The sequence below is a fragment of the Paroedura picta genome, chromosome 3 (assembly GCF_049243985.1).
Source record: "Paroedura picta isolate Pp20150507F chromosome 3, Ppicta_v3.0, whole genome shotgun sequence".
NCBI lineage: Eukaryota > Metazoa > Chordata > Lepidosauria > Squamata > Gekkonidae > Paroedura > Paroedura picta.
In genome coordinates this window covers 147,083,063-147,102,684 of record NC_135371.1, presented here as the reverse complement: position 1 = coordinate 147,102,684, position 19,622 = coordinate 147,083,063, and the positions used below count along the sequence as shown (strand labels likewise).

At 43.0% G+C, this 19,622-nt stretch overlaps 1 protein-coding gene across 7 annotated transcripts in view; it reads left to right on the top strand.

The window, feature by feature from the left end:
- RNF41 (ring finger protein 41) overlaps positions 1-16,929 on the top strand; it is a 39,918-nt gene extending 22,989 nt beyond the window's left edge. For 6 of the 7 annotated variants that reach the window (XM_077328536.1, XM_077328534.1, XM_077328537.1 and 3 more), the window contains 5 exons: positions 1,322-1,434; positions 8,542-8,813; positions 9,174-9,309; positions 12,179-12,282; positions 13,928-16,929. In XM_077328536.1, coding sequence (XP_077184651.1) covers positions 1,345-1,434; positions 8,542-8,813; positions 9,174-9,309; positions 12,179-12,282; positions 13,928-14,279 — 954 coding nt within the window. In that variant the 5' untranslated portion in view covers positions 1,322-1,344 and the 3' untranslated portion in view covers positions 14,280-16,929. Of the gene's footprint in view, positions 1-1,321; positions 1,435-8,045; positions 8,234-8,541; positions 8,814-9,173; positions 9,310-12,178; positions 12,283-13,927 lie in introns of those variants that run through there. The other variant, XM_077328540.1, reaches the window with a different exon arrangement.
- Positions 16,930-19,622: the final 2,693 nt, after the last annotated feature.

Here is a 19,622-nt window from a genome sequence, read left to right as displayed (position 1 = left end):
GGGAAGTAGAAGAAGGATGGGATGGTGGGGGGTGGAAGGTGGTTGGCTGGCTGCTGGACAGACAAGCAAGCCGGTTAGAGGAGGAGGCAGGGGTGGGACAGCTGCCCCGAGTGGGTCTTAAGCACTTAAGCCATGAGACCAGCTCCTCCTCCAAGCCCTTACCAGAAATATACGTGGAACAGATTTTGAGAGTATATTTTGAGAAATTTATCAACGAGTTATATGGGGATTGTCAAGGTGCTTCTTCAACAGCTTTCCAGGGAAGTCCATCTTCTCCTTCATTAACCATGGATTTAGTCATTTCACAGGATGTAAAAAAGTCAGCAGGCTATCTCTTCTCTTCACAGGGGCTTATTGTAGGGGGCCAAAATGGTTGTTGATAGCTTGTTTGTGCATGGAATTGGGAAACTGCAACTTGTGAGATGGATTTGAGTGCTATAAGTAATCTAGCAATGATTCATACGTAGTTGTAGCTGCTAAGAATCACCATTGTTCTGTGTCATGTGAGAAATAGCCAGCTCAAGAAGGGCAGTATAAAAATTGAAATACAAAACAAAACAATCCAGAGTTCTAGTGAGGCTCTAGTGTGCCTTCCATATAGCTTCCTCTGAGGGCAGGTAAGTATTCTGTCTCTCTGCATCTGGAGTAACTCATGACTCCTGCTTGCAAAGGAGTATCTGGCCTAAGAGGAGGTTGTATTCTGCTTCTGACCAGATGACTTCATGCATCTGAGCTCTATTTCCTTGCAAAGCTTGCCAGTTACCTATGGCTTATTCTGCTGTTGTCAGTCTGGATCAAAGTCAGGCATAAAACAGTTAAGTTAAACTTCCCCTCCCCCCATCCTATCAAGTATTCTAGTTGCTGAGCTCCTTCTCTTCATGCATTCAGTATAATTTGATGTGAAATATGGGCACCACTTAACATCACCCATATAGTTAAATTGTCTGGCAGAAGCACCAAAAAAAAAAAAAAGCAAGGTGTGGATTTTTTTTAACTGCACATTAAGAGATGAATAACAGTGCACTGTGAGGTGTCTAATTAGTGTTAGCAGGCGGGGAAAACAGGAGCCAAATTGTGTATTTTCTCCCCACTGAATCACACCCTGCTCTTGAAGGGCTTGGGACTTGTCTATGAATCCCTGACCTAATATGCAGCCTTATCAGGTCAGTTGGCAGGTAGGGGAGCTGGCAAAGAAGAATGATTTTTAACTGGCTCTGCAGGAATAGGGCTTTAAATATGTTAGTTCTTCTTGCAGTAAAAGTCCAAGTGTTCTCTGTTCCCACTGTTCATGTCTTTCTTCCCCTCCTCCTGCTTTTTCTAGGGTTTTGGCATCGGTGATGAGAAATGGGGTATGATGTAGCACGCTTTCAAGGGGATGTTGACGAAGACCTTATATGCCCCATTTGTAGCGGGGTCCTGGAGGAGCCGGTGCAGGTAGGTGTTGGTTATCAACATGACTTTTGTTTTGTCTTGCTGGTATGTAATGGGAAAGATGATGGTTTTCTCTGCCAAATCTGTATTGGCTTTTCCCATCCCAGTTGAGGATACATATGATGGTACTGACTTTTTAAAAAGTCTCTTTTGTACTACTAGGTGTTCTGATCTCCAAGGCTGCAACCCCAAGAACTGGGGCTTAAAAATGCACTTCCAAAAGAAACCTTGGGGTATAGGGGGTGAAAGGGTTGCAAAATCCTACTGGGTTCTGCTCAGCATACTGAATTCTTGTTGAAGTTGACACCTTAAATACCTGTGTTATGCTCTGAATATTAGTGAAGTTAGTGAATTTTCCTTCATATTTATTTATTTATGGTTTAATTTGCATACCCATCCCTCTTGAACTTGTCTTGAAATCCTTCTGCATCTTAGGCTGTGTTGTGGAGGGACTGCTTCATGTAAGATTACTACTTAGAATGCCCTCTGTACAATTTACAGTGTAATTTGCATGTAATGATCATAAACATGGTTTTATAGTGTGTGTACATATATGCTAAGAAGCCACAATATGCTGCAGCTGCCCAGTGGGTGTAGAGTGTGTACATCTGCAATAAAAATACATATACAATATTTACTCGTGACCATATGTATGCTGCAAAATGTGAATGATCACTTAAGCATCACTCAGTAATGATTCTTTTGTCAGTAGGACAGCCAGCTCTTCTTATCTGTAGGTGGATTGATACCTCCATAGGAAAGGTGTCCTTGAAAAGGTGGATTGAGATAAACAGCTTCTAAACACTGGGTTTATTTGATTGGTTTGTACATGGGAAAAAGGCACTGGGTAGCAGAATATCTACTGAGAAATAGAGGTTAAATGAAAATGATATTATTTGGGTGCACTACTTAGAGCTGCAATTAGCTGAAGACTAAAATGGAAGAGAACTTTCAGATAGTTGTATAACTGTGCACTCTGAGAGTGCCATTGCTTTTCAGTACAAAAGCTGCTGTTCCTGGGGAAGCTGAACCTGCTGTATCATAGATTTATTTTTGTATAGAGAACTGGCAGGAAGTGATTGGGAGAAGCTGGGCACAGCTCCAAAGAGGCCTGCGAGGCCTATTGCACCCCTCCATATGCATGCTCGAGTGGTGGCAGGGTGCAGGAGAGTCAGGAGAGGCTGTGTGGAGCTCCAAAGAAGCCTGCATGGCCTGTTAATATGCCTCTGTGCACCCCCTTCCTTTTTCCCTTCCTCCCTTTCTCCCTCCCTCCCTTTCTTCCTAGCATCTATTGTATTCCTGGGTGCAATGGGCTTTACTTCTAATACAAATGATAACTCTCAACCATTCAGACCACATTGTTACAAAGTTCTTCCCATTCACACAAAAGATAAGATCAGCCATCAAATAAATATCATTCATTTTGTCCAGCCAAGCCTGAATGCTGGGAAATTCTTCTGATTTCCAACATTTTGTGAAGCTTTACCTAACCACAGTAATTGAATTTAACAAAATAAATTGAGAATTACCTTAAAGTGAGGGAACATTAATTAAGCAAGAAAGTTCCAGGTGTCTTCAAAACACTTCTTTTCAAACCATCACTTAACAAAATAGCAGCTTTATTCCAGTACTAGTAAAAAAGCCTGCTGCAGTCAGGAATGCAGCAGGTGCTAGCGGGGTAGTGGAGGGGAGGGGACAGGCAGATAGAATGACTTACAGACAGACAGAGAGAAAGACAGACATACAGAAAGAAAGACAGACAGAAAAAGAGAAAGAGCGGCAGAAAGAGCGACAGAAAGAGAAAGAAAGAGACAAAAAGAAAGGCAGAAAAGACAGATGGGGAGGAAGGAAGGAAAGAACAGAGGGGAAGGAAAGGAAAGAAGGAAAGACGATGTATATCATGTATACCAGTGGTCTGCAACCTTTTTGGGGTTGCGGACCGGTGGGGGGAGGGCGATCTGGGCACCGCCCATGCACGGTAGCCCCTGCACAAACACACATGCGTGGACCTGCCACGCATGCGCGTTTGCACCACCGGTGTCAGGTCAGACAATTAGGCTAGCACAGAGTGAAGGCAGAAATTGGTTCCTGCATTCAAAGAAGGCTCCTGAGGTATGTAGCCGAATCTTCACTTTGGGAAGTGATCTCCAGTTCCTCATAAACAGCGGGTACCCAAGAGCTATAAACATAATCAGTGGCCATCTGAGTCAGATCACTGGTCCATCTAGCACAGCATTCTTCAGGTTCTCAAGAAAACCTGTTGCCTGAGATAGTTTAAGGAGAGATGCCAGGTTGCACGTAGCATCTTCTTTATTCAAAACATGTGCTCTGCCCCTAACTGTGTTCCTGGTATGTCCTTAAATTCTCCACTGAGAGAAGCTTGACTGAGTCAGCTATCATATGTTTGGCCTACATGTTACCTCTGAATGTTGCTGCAGGGTCCAGCAGTTGTCTTGTGCTGAGAATTAAGGTAGAAGAGTTTGGCTTAGAAGTGGCATAGATTTCTCAGAGATTTACTTCTTCCTTCGAAAAGATTCTCCTCAAATGTTGGATGACTATCTCAGTGCAGTTTAATGGATTGCAGGAATAAATTTGTGGAGAAGGCATGTCCTTGGGTGCTTTCTAGCTGGAGAAGAAGTGATGCATCAGCTGATTCCATAGCTGCTCCCCGGTCCTCTCTTCCCTGCTCTTGTCTCTACAGTACTTTCATAGTATTCAGAAAAGAATGCTACATTTCACACAAGGCATGATTCCTGTGCTTCCTGTAGAATTCCAGTATGTGTAATATTTCCTTTCGTAGTATTGGAGTGGCTGGGCAAATCAAGCCCAAAGAATTTCCCTCTTTTGCAAATCATAAAATATATAGGAACCATTGAACCATCCATTCCTAACTCTTTTCGGGTCAGCATTCTTCCATATAAACTGGGATTAACATATATATGTTTTCTGTAAAGTGAAAGTATTTTTAACCTGTCAGACTCTGACAGTACTTTTAACAGTTTGCTGTCCACGTTCGTAGCCTTTCAGGAAGTAGAAGGCATCAAACTATTCTCTCTTATGTTCTGTTCTATGAAAATTAAAAACTCTATGTGGATAAGTGGGGAGAATTATTTGTATTGTACCTCCATTTCTCCAGTTTTCATTGTTAAACTGCTCTGAGCTGTAAGAGAGGGTGATGTATAAATATATAATAAATAAATCAATAAAATCCAGTGCCACTTTCATCAACCAAAAGGGAGATTGTACTCAAGAAATTAGGAGGAAATCGAGACTGGGAAGAGCAGCCATGAAGGAACTAGAAAAGATCCTTAAGTGTAAGGATGTGTTGCTGACAACCAAGATCAAGTTAATCCATTCCACAGTATTTCTCATTACTACGGATATGTGTGAATGTTGGACGATGAAAACTGACAAGAAAACTGTGGTGCTGCAGGAGAGTTTTCATATACTGTGAGCTGCCAAAAAATAAGTGGGCTCTAGATCAAATCAAATCTGAACTCTCCATAGAAGATAAGATTTTTAAACTGAGGTTATTGCACTTTGGTCATGTTATGATAGGGCTCTGATCTGTGAGCTCATTCTACCAGGTGGAGGCCAGGACAGAGAAGACCCTGGCCCTGGTCGAGGCCAGATGAGCCTCCCGGGGGCCAGGGATCACCAGCTTATTGGAGCCTGCAAAGAATAGTGCTGTTCCTTCCCCTTCTTCTTTCCCCATCCAAATATATTTCCAGAATCCTCACAATTCTTCCCACCACCTTCTACCTTCCAAACAGCCTCATGGTGGGAAAAACAAAAAACAAAATTCACAAAGCATATGAGCAACCCCAGTGACAATAGAATTTGCTTACCTTAATGCTATGAATGGCGTGTGATATTCCCCGCTCTTGTCATTTGTTAAATGAAAGATGATTCATTGAATAGGCTGAGGGCCAAAAGCTTCATCTTGGTGTGAGAAACCACAGAGGCAACCTGAACTGATCCTTGGTAGATAGCAGGTAGTTTATTGACGATGAAGACTAAAATGCACATCATATATTTTAAAGTTGCCTTAGTTTGTTTTTTTTTACTAAACTGCTTGTAGGGTTTCAGCATTGCTGAGATGTATATCTGAGTAGAATTTCCACAGGAGTGCTGTCAAATGAGCTGACCAGCCATAGTTCAATAAATGTACAGAGTGCAGACTTGGAGAGAGTGCATTAATATTGGCATCAGGGTGCTTTGTTTCCAGTATGAATATCATCAGAGGCCTTTTTTTGTATCTCTCAGCTGCCATTTCCCATTTGCTATGCCCAGGCCTATGGAGTGGAGATGGCATTTTAGGAGCATTAACTGGGAGGCCTCTGTTGCAGCAACAGTAGGGGGGTTAAGAATGCTCTGTATTCCCACTTCTGAAGGAGTGGTTCAGTGGGCAGAAGTTGCTGGCTCTTGAAGTCTTCCTCAGTTCAAAATAAAGCCCCTATTAAAAATTGCCCAACTCATGATCTGAAATGTTATGTATTTATATTAATTGTTTGATTGTGTTAAAGCAGTGCCCAAGCAATACACTTGTTTCCTAGTATAGTAATTATTGAACATCAAAATCTGCAGAATGAGGCAAAACTCTTGGGACCAGTGATGGTTTTAGTTACAAAAACACCTAATCTGATAATCAGTTAAATCCCTTGAATAAGTATGGTGTAGCCTAAGCTCTGTGCAGCAGATGACCAAGAAAACTGTAGATGCATGGTCTTGGGACAGAGAGCAAGGAAAAAATGGAAAGGTGTGAGCTGGTGTACAGGAAACGTGAGCTTTCTGCCTTTCCTTCTTTGGGCAATTCCGAAAGGTATCACTGTGAGAGGAGGAAGGTAGCCTGTGAAATGCATTCGTGTGTGAATAAATCTTCTTGACAAGAGCAGTCATCATGACTGCAAATGCCCTTTACTTGGAGAGTACTGTCAGTTTTGTGCCCATAGGCTACTTAGTGAATACAGCTGTTATTAAAGGGGCAAAAGTCCAGCTGTATCCTATTTCTGCCCTTCAAGGTATTAACTACCTCACCCAATTTAGTATCATGTACAGACTTGATGATTCTGATCTCCCTTGTCTAAGTCATTTATAAAGACATAAACAGCAGCAATGCAAGACAACAGCTGCCAACTAAAGGAACCAAAAGCCATCTAGTAGAGTTTCTCATCATAAGCCAGAATACCATACAGAACCCTATTATATGGTAGAATATGACATAGGTCTATTATAAAACTTTCTAGATTTGATGTAATTCAGGGATAAGTAGGGATGTTCTGAGAACACATGGTAGCTTTAAATCCATACATATCCTTGAGACCTGATGAATACCATCCTAGGATGCTGAAGTTGACAAACGTATCAGAACCTCTGTTTAATTTTTTTTAAATCTTGTAGGATTGGGGAGGTACTGGTGGATTAGAAAAAGGCTAATGTTATAACTATTTTAACGGGGGGGGGGGGGGAGGTGATCTAGGACATTATCAGCCTGGTAGTTTCATGTTAATGCAGGTGGTTTTAAGGCATAAACATAGCTTCAGAACTAAAGCAGGCAATTCAAACCTCTAGTAATGGAAAATATTTTTAAAACAACATCAACAATATAGTTACTAAGCCCTTAGCCAAGGGCCATAACAATTGAGTATAAATTCAGATGGCTTCAGGAGTCTCCAGGCTGGAGTCCCCAGTTTTGGCCTGGAAGTATGGTTTTAATTGGTTTCTTAAGTATTAGGACCTCAATGAGGCTTCACTGACAGGCAAACAATGGTATTACAGGGTTTTTTTTTTTGGGGGGGGGGTGTATTTTGGGCCCAGTGCTGATTTATGGCAGAGTGAGATGATGTTTTCACTTGCCATCAGCAACTTGCATTGCTTTAAAATATTAGTAGGAGTTCTGGTTTACTTCCATCAGCTATGGCAGTTTGAGGAGGCAATGTCTCTCTTAGCTGGGAAGCTCCCTTAGACCAAGGTTTCCCTGGAAAGCACCCTGGTAGCCAGCAGATGACCATCTGAGAATATCTAGACTTGAGCCACTGAGAAAATAATTTTCTAGCACAGTACTAGAGCAGCAATGAAGGAACAGGATACAAATCCTAGAAAATTCCTCATAACCAACTATATCGCACCCACGTAGTCTAGCATGTGGGAACAAGATTAAGAGAAATATCCGAGAGAAGTAAATTGTATCTAGCAAAGCCAATAAATATTTTTCTTGAAAGGTTTATTATAAAAAGAGAAAATGTGGGTGGATTCAAAAAGATGGTGGAAAAGGGGGAAAACAAAATATAGGGGAAAGGCACAGAGATGTTCAAATAAAAAGCAGTCATTGAATTAACTAAGTCAAGCATGTTATCTAAACTGTAGCAGGTTCCTTAGAGCATGTAGAGAATTCTTGCAGCAACAAAAAGTCAGAGGAGTCTTTAATCCATATTGAGCCTCCTGTGAACTCAGTGCCTGCTGAAGACAAAGGGAAACCCCAAGTATCCAGATACTTATGGTCAATGGAGTTGGATCTAAACCAGACTGCTCTCTAAGAGCAATGAGCTAATATAGCAAATGGCACACAAAGCTCATCTCTGATGTCAGAGGCTACAGTGAGCAATCAAAGCAGTATAAAATACAGTCCAGCTTCTGTAAAGCATCTGGGAGTGTCTCTTAACTTCATGACCAATAAGTGGACTGGCCCAAACCAGAATGTCCTTTGCCCAAAAGAGATTCAGTCTGGCAAGATGGTTCAGTGTGGAATAGAAATGAGTGGGCTGTTCTAATGCAACTCCAGGTGACCAAGATCCCAGACACTGTAAGTGGCACTCTTCAGCCCTAGTATGGTTTTTAGCGTTTGTCAAAACATCTTTTGTAGTTGCAAAGTGAAGAAAGCTGCACGTCTTGAGTGCTGGAACGAGGTTTTTGATCTGGGAACATTGTGTTCCTTTGTATAACTCAGGGGTGGTTTTGGGGGGCATCTGCTGCCTTTTTTCTCAGTTTCTTTTTGTCCTGGGGTCACCTATCTCCTGGCCTTGGCACCAGAACCAGGGTCACAAGCAGTACTCTAAGTATGTGAACCTGCTGTCATTCTCATGAGTATGCATTGCTCTGTTCCCAACACAGGCTCCTCATTGCGAACATGCCTTCTGCAATGCCTGCATTACCCAGTGGTTCTCCCAACAGCAAACGTGTCCCGTGGACCGCAGCGTTGTGACGGTGGCTCACCTGCGCCCTGTTCCCCGGATCATGCGTAATATGCTATCTAAGCTTCAGATTACTTGCGACAACGCTGTTTTTGGGTGCACTGCCGTTGTGCGCCTCGACAACCTGATGTCTCACCTCAATGACTGTGAACACAATCCAAAGCGGCCTGTGACTTGTGAACAGGGATGTGGGTGAGTGCTGCCAAATTTAGGCAGTTCCAGCCCCAGGCATTGCAGTGTCAGAGTTCAGGGTATGGGCTCTCCAAGGACATAGCCAGCTGTACTCACCAGTGTGATCTGGGGAAACAAATGAGGAAGCCCATTATATGTATGGTCCAATGGAGATGGCTTTTCTGATGCAATTGAATTGCACAATAATGGCATCTGGTAACTTGGGGCTACTAATTTTTGGCCCAGTTTACTTGAAGCTTTGCTTATGGATCCTGGATTATTCCAGATCCTCCTTTAAAAACCTGTTTTCTGTTAGGAGATCTTTATTAACTTTATTTTGTAGTGTGCTCCTTTCTCAGTTCTGCTGGTCTCTCTGTGCAGCTTGGAAATGCCCAAAGATGAGTTGCCAAATCATAACTGCATCAAACACTTAAGGTCAGTGGTTCAGCAGCAACAGACCAGAATAGCTGAGCTGGAAAAGACTTCAGCAGAGCATAAGCACCAGCTAGCAGAACAGGTAACTGTTTTCCAGTTTCTAAACATCTCAAATGTTTGAACTGAATGGCTATCTTTTAAGGGTGCTTTCTACTTTTCTTAGTAATAAAAAATAGAATTTAAGAATACTGAAGTTATCGGATGCTTTGTAACAGACATGTTAATTAAAAACACATGTTGAGGCTAAAACATGCCATGCACATTCTCTTCAATACAAGTTCACTTTTGAACATTATTGTAATCCGTTCCTGTGGGCTGATTATGAAGTCTGTGATAAACATTATCTATATAGGATAATGTACAAGGGGTTGCTTTTTCTTTGGGGGGGAGGGGGGTGGTTCCTATAGTGATGAAGCTTCTGGCTCCTATTGGCTGAGTTCATCAGATAGGATGGCAGCTGGTAAACTGCCAGGTGAAATTTGGCTTCTTGAGCAAAACTATCCTTCAGTTGCTAATGCAGAGATGATAGAGGGGCATATATAACTTAAGATGGGACTTGAAAATACATTATCTGGTGGAGGCAAGATGAACTGTTGGCCAGCAGGCCTCCCTTCTCTGCATCCCAGTTGCCGACCCTGGCCTTAGAACATTGGGAATGCTGCGTGCCAAGGGAATGAAATGACATGGAATGTTAACATTCATTCTTCTCAGGGGGCTTTGGAGGAGGGATAGTGTTGGTGCTCCACTGAACCCAGGAATCTGGAGGAAGAGCAGATGGGGAAGGCAGAGGCCTGAGAGGGAAAAATGGACAGATTAAATGGGGATTTGAGAACGGGAACTGTGAATGTTTAAAAAACATCACATGGGGTTTGAGAACTGTGGAAGCTGTATATTGTGGGTAAAAGAAAGAGTAAGGAGGGGAATATTAAAATGCTGAGTAGTGAAGAATGCCAGCTGGGAGTCTGAAAGGAGTCAGATTGTTTAGATAGTAAGGGGGAAATTGGGGACTTGAGGAAACAGTGGCTGGAAGAGGCGGGGTGTTGACCAATGAGTATGGGGGGAAAGCCTCTTTGCAATTTATTTCCTGGCAGGGCTTCTTGGTCTCCAAAAGCAGCATCATGGGCAGTCATACAAAAGGTGCAGCACTGTAACCCTATGTTGAACAAAAAAAGAGAGGTTATATTCCAGTAATAATTACAAGGAATAGATAAGGAAGTTAAAATGAGTGGTGGGTGGGTTTAATCCAGAGAAACAGCATGGAGGAAAGGGTCAAGCCCACTTCCCAGATTCATATTGGGGGGAAAGGACAGGTTAGAACTCTCCCTGTAAGGGCAAGGTCTGGAGGATTTGTCATCATTGAGGGTGGGAGGGCGCTTAATTTCAGAAATCATCTTGAGGAGTGTGCAGGGAGAAGTGGCAGGATTGTGTGTGTTATGGTTGGAGTGTGAGACTAGGACCTGGGAGACCAAGGTCCCCATCTTGCCCAGCTGCATAGTTCATCTGGTGACTTTAAACCAGTCATTCTCTTTCAGTCTAGCCTATATGTTAATCCGGACTCATTTTTATGGGTTCTCACACCTGTGGATACACAACTGTCACTATTTCTCAGGTTTGTTATTGGACAAGAGAAGAATGAAAACATGTACATTAACATTCAGATTTCTGTTTCTCAGTTATATAGATAGCAAATCTTATGTTTGTAAATTTTTTTGCTGTTTGCTATAGATCAGGGGGAGGGAGCTATGACTGCTGAAATATAAGCACAGTGCTGCAATTGTGTTTGTCAGACTTATGCTCATTGTAATTATACATTTCCTTGTGGAAGTCAGTGTGGTAACAGTATATAGTTAGTCTGGCTTCATGGAGGATGCACATAGGATATTTGCTTTATGTGGCCACTTGTCTTTATAGAATTCTCCAGATAAACCAACATCCTTAATCTTAATTTCCTGCATGTTCAGTAATTATGCAATGCCCTTGTGGCATTCCTCATCAAAATACCTGCGTCTCCTCCAGGACTCTGAACCGATCCTTGTGATTTAGGCCTCATGCAAATCCAAATGACTGTCAACTAATCAGAACCCAGAGAAACTCCACTGGGTAGAAGGGATGAGTAGGGCTGCTAAGATCCAGGGAGATATCCTGGGATTCTGTCTACAGGAGATAGAGATCAGATCTCTTGGAGAAAATGGCCACTTTGGAAGGTGGACTCCAAGGCATTATATCCCAGTGAAGTCCCTCTCCAAACCTTACTCTCCTCAGGCTTCACCCCAAAATCTCCAGGCATTTCTCAAATCAGAATTGACAACTGAGCCAGTCTCAGTTTAAGAAGGAGAAAGAAACATGTCTATGGATAAAAGCACCAGTTTAGCCAGGTGGTTTACCTGACTTTTAGTGAGGGTTTTGGGTTGCTTAGGAAAGTAAGTTTGTGTTAGTAAGACAAATAAACATCCTGTTACGGGCCCAGTATCTGTAACATGCTTGTTCAGGCTCTGGGGACAGGAGCTCTGTGCATTAAGAGAGTAATCTTGAACCTGGAGAGAATACTGTTGGTTGTTTTGAACAGGTTGGGGCTCTGAAACTCACCTTCCCCCACCCCTGCATTGCTTAGCATTGGAGACTACTGATGGCAGTTTCTGGGAGCTGCTTGAAGCTAACTGGAGGAGGGGAAGCTTGTCTATGCTCAGCGCAGCTGCTAGGCATCCTCCCACCACTGCGGTCAGGCTGCGATGGCTGCCTGGAGTCCTCCATCACAACAGGCCACAGTAACTCCCGGGCATCCCCCTCCTGCATGGCTGGGCCCAGTGTCCCCCACGACTCTGGTCAGGCTGCAGCAGCTGCCAGAAGTTCTACACTTCAGCCTAGCCACTGTGACTCCCACGTGTCCTCTGCCTGTTTATTGGTTCACATCTTGTTTTAATCATCAAATCTTTTGTCTTGATTTTTTGCAGAAACGTGACATTCAGTTACTGAAGGCATATATGCGAGCAATACGTAGCGTCAACCCCAACCTACAGAATCTGGAGGAGACAATAGAATACAATGAAATCCTAGAGTAAGTGCTGATCTCTTGGGCAGAGGTGGGTTAGAAACTCGGTAGCCTGAAGGTTGAGGAGTTACTGGTCAAAACACTTAAGAGATTAGCATGTTCAGGAATAACTGAGAGGTGGCACAAACATTAGTAGCTAGAAAACTGTGTGCTATGTGCTTTGAGAGGGATTATGTGGTGAAAATATAAGTCTACTTCTGAGGAGGATGGTTTATTGTACCAATCATGGAAAAGGAATATATAGTTTGTTTTTTTCATGTCGTGCAAATCCTCGCTGGAACATAGGGAGAACCGCTTGTAAATTAGGTAGGACTACGGGTCTCCTGTCTTTTGTTTTATTATGGTTGGGTTAACAGTATGGGATAATTACATTTTTTAAAGTAACATACATTAAATGTTGGCTAACAGAGTTCAGGATACAATCTTTCTCCTGAACTTGGAGACTTAATGTAATTATTATGTCTTTGGGATGGATTGGTTTTATGCAGGCACGGAGGGACATCAAATCTATCCCCCTCAGTTGCTAGCACAAACCCCAGAGCACAGGTGCCATGTGCTACTTTCTAGCTTACCCAACAGGAAGCAAACTACCTGCACTATCCAAACAATCTGTAGTGGCAGCTCCTAAAGCATGTTTTTGTGGTAGGAGGAGACCCTTGTGATGTAGAATCCCTCCTGTGCCACAGAAGCTTTGCTAGGGTGACCTTGGCCAGTCGCACACACTCTGCCTACTCCATTTCACAGGTTTGCTGTAAGGATAAAATGGAGGAGAGGAGAACAGTGTAAGTTGCTCTGGGTCCCCATTCGGGGGAAAAAGACAAGGCATCACTGAATTAAGTGAATAATAATAAATTGAGGGCAGGAAGGCATGGCTGATGATTTGAACAGTGAGGTCTGAAGATCTGTTTCTGATTTCATAACTTGATTGTCCATAGATGGAATCAGGGACAGAGCAGAAAACTTCAACTCCCAGGTCTGAATCTCCAGATTATGCTTCTAACAGTGCAATCCTAAACAGAGTTGCACCCTTCTAAATCTGTTGAATCGAGTCAGTATAGAGGGGTCTCTTGCATAGGATTGCAAACTCGTTAAGGTGCAAACTGTTCCAAGGAAACTTGAGGTTCATTAGATGCTTTTTAAAAAGAGGCTCAGTTGTCGCAGGCAAGTTTCCCTGACAGACTGCCTACCTGTCTTCCCCACCACTGCTGCAGGAGATAGTTGAGTGTTTTATAAGATGTACTTTTGACTCATGCAAGGTCCATTAGGTTTGATCAGCGTTCTTAATAAGCATTTAGAACACATCATGGTCTTCTTCAGCGCATGGGGGGGTTTCACAGCAGACATCTCAGTGAGAGCAAAAAATATTTAAAACTGTGTTGTGAGCCATTCTGCCTCATCTAATTCCATAGATGTCACTTCCCCACAATAAATGGCCAGAATAATACTTCAGCACTAGCTACAGAAATTTTGCCAATAAATCTTCCTGGTTAATATTGTGATTTGGCAGACAGCACAAAGTCACACATTGCGTGTGAAATAGTGTTCCGCAGGGCAGACATTGCATGTGAATACCTTTAGGTAACACTGTGGGTCATTGGCATATTTTTGCCTGTGTTTGTGTTCTCACTCTTTGTCTTTATTGGGTTTCCAGGTGGGTGAATTCCTTGCAACCTGCCCGGGTGACACGTTGGGGGGGCATGATCTCCACGCCAGATGCGGTACTCCAGGCGGTGATCAAGCGGTCATTGGTGGAGAGTGGCTGCCCCACATCGATCATCAACGAGCTGATTGAAAATGCCCATGAACGGAACTGGCCCCAGGGACTGGCCACCCTAGAAACTCGTCAGATGAACCGACGCTATTATGAAAACTATGTGGCCAAACGCATCCCTGGCAAGCAGGCTGTGGTGGTGATGGCCTGTGAGAATCAGCACATGGGTGAGGAGATGGTGCTGGAGCCAGGCCTGGTGATGATATTTGCACATGGAGTGGAGGAAATCTAAAGACTTAACAGAGTTGATAAAACAATCTGCTTGAAAGGAAAAAAATGTACCGTGTCCAAGCTCACTGATTGTGCCCCTGCTGTGTTGGACCAGGGCATTATTCTTCTCCATGTTGATTTAAGGCATCTCTCCTGATCATGCCGGGCGAGAGACCCAGCAACACATGCAAAATGCCATGCTGCAGTCTCCCCCACTGTGTGCTAAATTTCCTTGGTTGATGTTGGCTTCCAAATGCTTCCATAAAAGCACGAAAAGCCCTCCTTGTGCTGTAGAACGAGGCAGTGGTCTGCTGCGAGAAGCCCTTGACCTCCTGAGATGATTCCGTTGGCCCTGGGGGCTTCCAGTGTTCCAGTGCTGGGGTGTGACAGGCTTCTGGATCCTGACTCAAACGTTTCTCAGAAGTGAAAGTTTACTCTGAAGACTCCTCCCCCGACCCCGGCAGTGTGGTTTCGCTTGTCATTCTTTAAGACATTTCTCTGCAGGCCATACAACTCTTCCAACATTTCTTACAGTACCACGATACTTTCCAGGGCTGGGGAGGGGGGGAGAGAACAAACACAAGAAGGCAAATTCAAAACTGGGGATGCAAGAGATGTCAAATATAATAAAACACATATATTAGTAGTGATCTTTTTGGCATTAAAAAAAATGTCTTGGAGCCAAAAAGTAGACCCATTGTGAAGACAATTGGCACACCTCATTAGGGACTTATGGCCTGAAGGATGCACAAGAGGTGGCCTGTGAACTTCCAGTGGGGAATGTCCTTCTTCAACTATGTGCCGCTGCTGCCACAGGACAAAACTGAATTCATTATTGCAGAACCTGGCTGTTCTCTCTCCTCTCTTGAATCATTGCTGATGTCAGGTGCTCTGCTGGCTTCAGCCTTTTCTTGCAAGATGGCCTCTGATTAGCCCCTGTGCTCTGCCTGGCCAGAAACAGGCTCCCTTGAGTTTGCGTGTGCCACATAAGGCAGCCTCAGCCATGCTAAAAAAAAGGAAAATAGAAGAAAAGTAACCTTGGATGAAATTGTCTTGTCATTGTATGTTAATTGTTTCAACAAATCTGTGTGTGATTTTGTTTTGACAGCTTGATGACTGTTTGGTATTTTTGTACTACTTTTTGCCTTTGTACGTTTCCCTTTGTTTTTTGATACAGTGGTCAGGAATGTCTTCAAGTCGAAATTCAGTTTTTCTATCATATTTTTAATTTATTTGCAGTCTGTCTTTGGGTTTGTTCTACAGCAACTTATTTTCTGCTGCTTAATTCCCCCCCTCCCTTGCATTTGTGCTGGAGGGGCAAGTAACAGATGCCTCAATAAAGGAGCACTCCAGCTTGCACTCCTTATTATCCTGACAGTACCTTCTGAACAAGTTTGCTTTCACCTCTCAGTCTCTGTCAATATCCTCAGCTGTGCAGACACTTGGGCACAAAGCTTAATTCTATTTCCCATGTTCTTGAATGGTTATTTTAATGCTGAAGTGAGGTTATATGACAGTTGTCCATATCAACTGTGTCCATGGTAGAGCTTGAACCCTTTCCTTTGCAAATGTGTAGGACAAAGAAACCATCACTAGAGCTGAACTATCAGCAGGAACATTCGCTGTGTGAGAACACTACCTACCTCTTCTGCCATGCTCAACCTGGATGCAGTGGAACGCATAATTTGAAACATCTGTTCTTCTCAACATGTGTTATGCGTGGTCCTCATGATTACCTTAATGTGGCGAATCCATTATGATGTTGAGATAGTTCTCATGAGTTTGAGCCTACAGTCTGGTCCTCTTTTGCTGGGAAGATGAAAGAGAAGGAGTCACTGTAGGAAGGTGTAGTTTTAAAGCTTGGATCCTCTTTCACACATACTCCATCTCACAGAAGTTCCGTAATTCCTATGAATAAAGTGCATGAATAATGCTGCTTAGCTTTGCTTATGATCTTGAATATACACCAGGCAGATACCATTCCTTTTCATTTAATGAGGATTGCTTATGCTTAAGAGAATCTCTTAAACCTGCAGTAGTTATTTGGTTTGGTGGCCTTTACATTTTGCAGATGGTTCTGTCAGTTTTTGTGCTTTCAGCTCTCTGCTCTTGTTTTTCCCTGTCCTTCAGCTATCTGCTGTACTGGTCTCCTGCTTGTGCTTTTCTTCTCCATGTAGATTTTTTCTTTAGCAACTGAGTCTGTCTGGTATGGTTACCAAGGATGCTTTAGCTACTTCACACAAACTGTCCAGGTTACTTTTAAAAAGTAGCTCCTGGAGTTTTATGTATTTTTATGTATGTTGTATTTATAAAATATGGAATGTGCATCAAAAGCCCAATCAGTTTTAGGGATGTGATGGGTTGTGCTTACATTAATGTCAGTAACCTGGCATGTTTTGAAAGGGGATCTGTTGGTTGGAAGGAATGCTCAGGAATTTTGAAAAAGCTGCTAAATCCAACCTAATAACTGCACCTTGAGCTCAACTAATTCCACTATGCTCCTAACACACCTTGTTTTCCCCCCTGATGTCTCGCTGTTGCTCTCCCTCGTGCTCTGGAATATACCATAGGATTTTGGTCATGTCTCTTGCCCGTATACAAGTTGCTGATTGCCTTTTGTGTTCTGCTGTTCAGTTGTGTTGACTGCACTAATAAACTGCCTTTTTTCCTGACTCCTTTTGACATGCTTCCTTCATACTCTCTGGAGTGCTGTCTCCCTTGCATGAGAACTTTGCAAAACTTTTTGTGTCAGCCTCTTTCTGCTGCTGTTCTTTATTTTTGTACTTTCAGTAAAGCAAAATGTCTAGAAGTACTTTCTTATGAAATTAGTCGATAATTTCCCCCCTACCCCAGGTGTTTTGGAACCAAGTTCTTCACCAGTACTACATGATTGTTTTCAGATGCAAGTTTTTTAACCTTGTGCTTTTGGTTCTCTGGAACCCATACAGTTGAAAAATAGTTGGGGTAAAGTGCAAATGGGGGAGGGATTTATTTGATAATTACTGTAGAGAGCCTGGTTTCTGTGGTCTCGGCATGATAATTGAACATTGAACAGCTCTTGAAGCTTAGCAGGAGGAGAGAAAGAGTGGAAAATTTATTTGGTACCACCAGCTGGATTTATTTTCCACCTCTCAGTACAAAATAGCAATTTCTGTGTTTGTCCTGATGATAAATCAGTTCTGTATGGCTCAGTGTGCAAAAACAGCCATAGGGACACTGATGGTAACAGGATCTCAGAAGAGCTTAGTGGAGTTCCTAATTGTTCCACATAATAGCTTCCTTGCCACGTAAAAAAATGCAGGCACAAGTGCACAAGTGGCTACCAAGCCTTCTGTTGCAGATGTGGAGACAGGGAAGTCGAAAGAGGAAATTAAGCAAAAGAGGCACGAAGATCGATGGATAAGGGTGACCTTTTTCTAAACCTGAAACTGTGTGTTGTATTTGAATAGCATCAAGGAGGCAGCTGGAACCATGCATTTCAGGCAGCAGATGCTGTCTAGGGGCTATGCATTAATAATGTACCTGCTCTCCTGTGATTATCAGCTTTGCTGTGACCTGTCAAGCACCAAGGTCCTTGATATGTGAACATGGGATTCAGCTCCTTATGTCAGGAGAGATACGGTAAATGGTACACACTGCCAAGCCAGTATGGAGTATTCCATTTGATAGTCTGAGGTTGGGGGGAAGAAGTCTGAGTTGCTGGAAGGTGGTGGAGTTCTGATTACAATTAGCTTGTATTTTATTTAGAATTGGAATTGGAGAGGACCATAGAAGCTATCTAGTCCAACCTCCTGCTCAATGCAGGATCGGCCTAAAGCATCCAGGATAAGTTTCTCTCCAGCCACTGCTTGAAGACTGTCAGTGAGGGGGAGCTCACCACCCCCTTAGGCAGTTGATTCCATTGCTGAACTACTCTGACTGTGAAAAATGTTTCCCTGATATCTAGCTGATATCGTTTTCCACATAGTTTAAACCCATTACTGCGGGTCCTATCGTCCTCTGCCAACCGGGCCACCCCAAATTGTTCCAGATTTGGCCTGTAGATTTTACGCTTCAGTCATAAGTGGCTGCTAGCTCTATGCTTCAGTTTTTTATGTGTAAAATGGGACTGGTGGTACACAAGTATGCAAGTCATGGACAGGCAGATATCTTGAAAAAGGAGAGGAAAAATGTAATTTCTACAGCTGTGACGATCATGCAAGACGATCAGCCCTTGTTTTCAGTGACTTTAGACACAGTTGTACTAGAGTATGATGAAAAGTAAGATCTTGGCGTAAAGCATGTTTGTTGAGTAGAAGGTGATCCAATGAGATCCCTTTGCACAATAATAGGCAATTTTCCTTTCACTTAATCACACCATTTTGAGATCATGGGTGTCTGAGAGTAACATCTTTAGATACCTACTCGGTATGCTAACACCTTTATGGCTGACTTGGGTGATGCTTCCCAAATACCTACCCACTCACCTCTCATACCTGCGATACACCAATGACATCTTTATTGGCTGGACACATGGTAAAGAAGCCCTGGACGTAGTCCACAAAGTATTCAGTGACTTTCACCCCACCCTCAATCCTGATCTTGGCAAGAAATACATTTTCTGGACACTACTGTCAAAATACACAATGGACACATAGATACCACCTTATACCAGAAACTTACTAACCAGCAAACATACCTGCATGCTTCAATCTACCATCCTAAACATGCCAAACAACCCACAATGTACAGTCAGGCTCTCTGCTACAGCCTCATTTGCTCAAGTCCTACAGAGAGAGACTCTCATCTGAGGGATCTACAACAAACCTTTTTGAAACTAAAGTACCTGATGAAGTCAAGAAATAGATATGCAAAGCCAGAATAGTACCCAGAGAAAAACTATTGCATGACAGGGCCAAAAGAGACAGAACATCAGTAGTCACACATGGCTCTCAACTCAGAACAGTTCAAAGAATCATCAGCAAATTACAACCTCTACTAGATAAAGACAGTACTCTTTCACAAGTACTATGGGACAAACCTTTTCTAGCCCACAGATAGCCCTCTATCTTAAAACAACTCACCTACAACAATACATCTAATTTGAACATGAATACTGATACCAGAACTTGCAATATGCCCAGATGCCAACTTTGCTGCCATATATACCCAGACAATGAAACTCAAATACTTTGGCCACCTCATGAGAAGGAAGGACTCCCTGGAGAAGAGCCTAATGCTGGGAGCGATCGAGGGCAAAAGAAGAAGGGGACGACAGAGAATGAGGTGGCTGGATGGAGTCACTGAAGCAGTAGGTGCAAATTTAAATGGACTCCGGGGAATGGTAGAGGACAGGAAGGCCTGGAGGATCATTGTCCATGGGGTC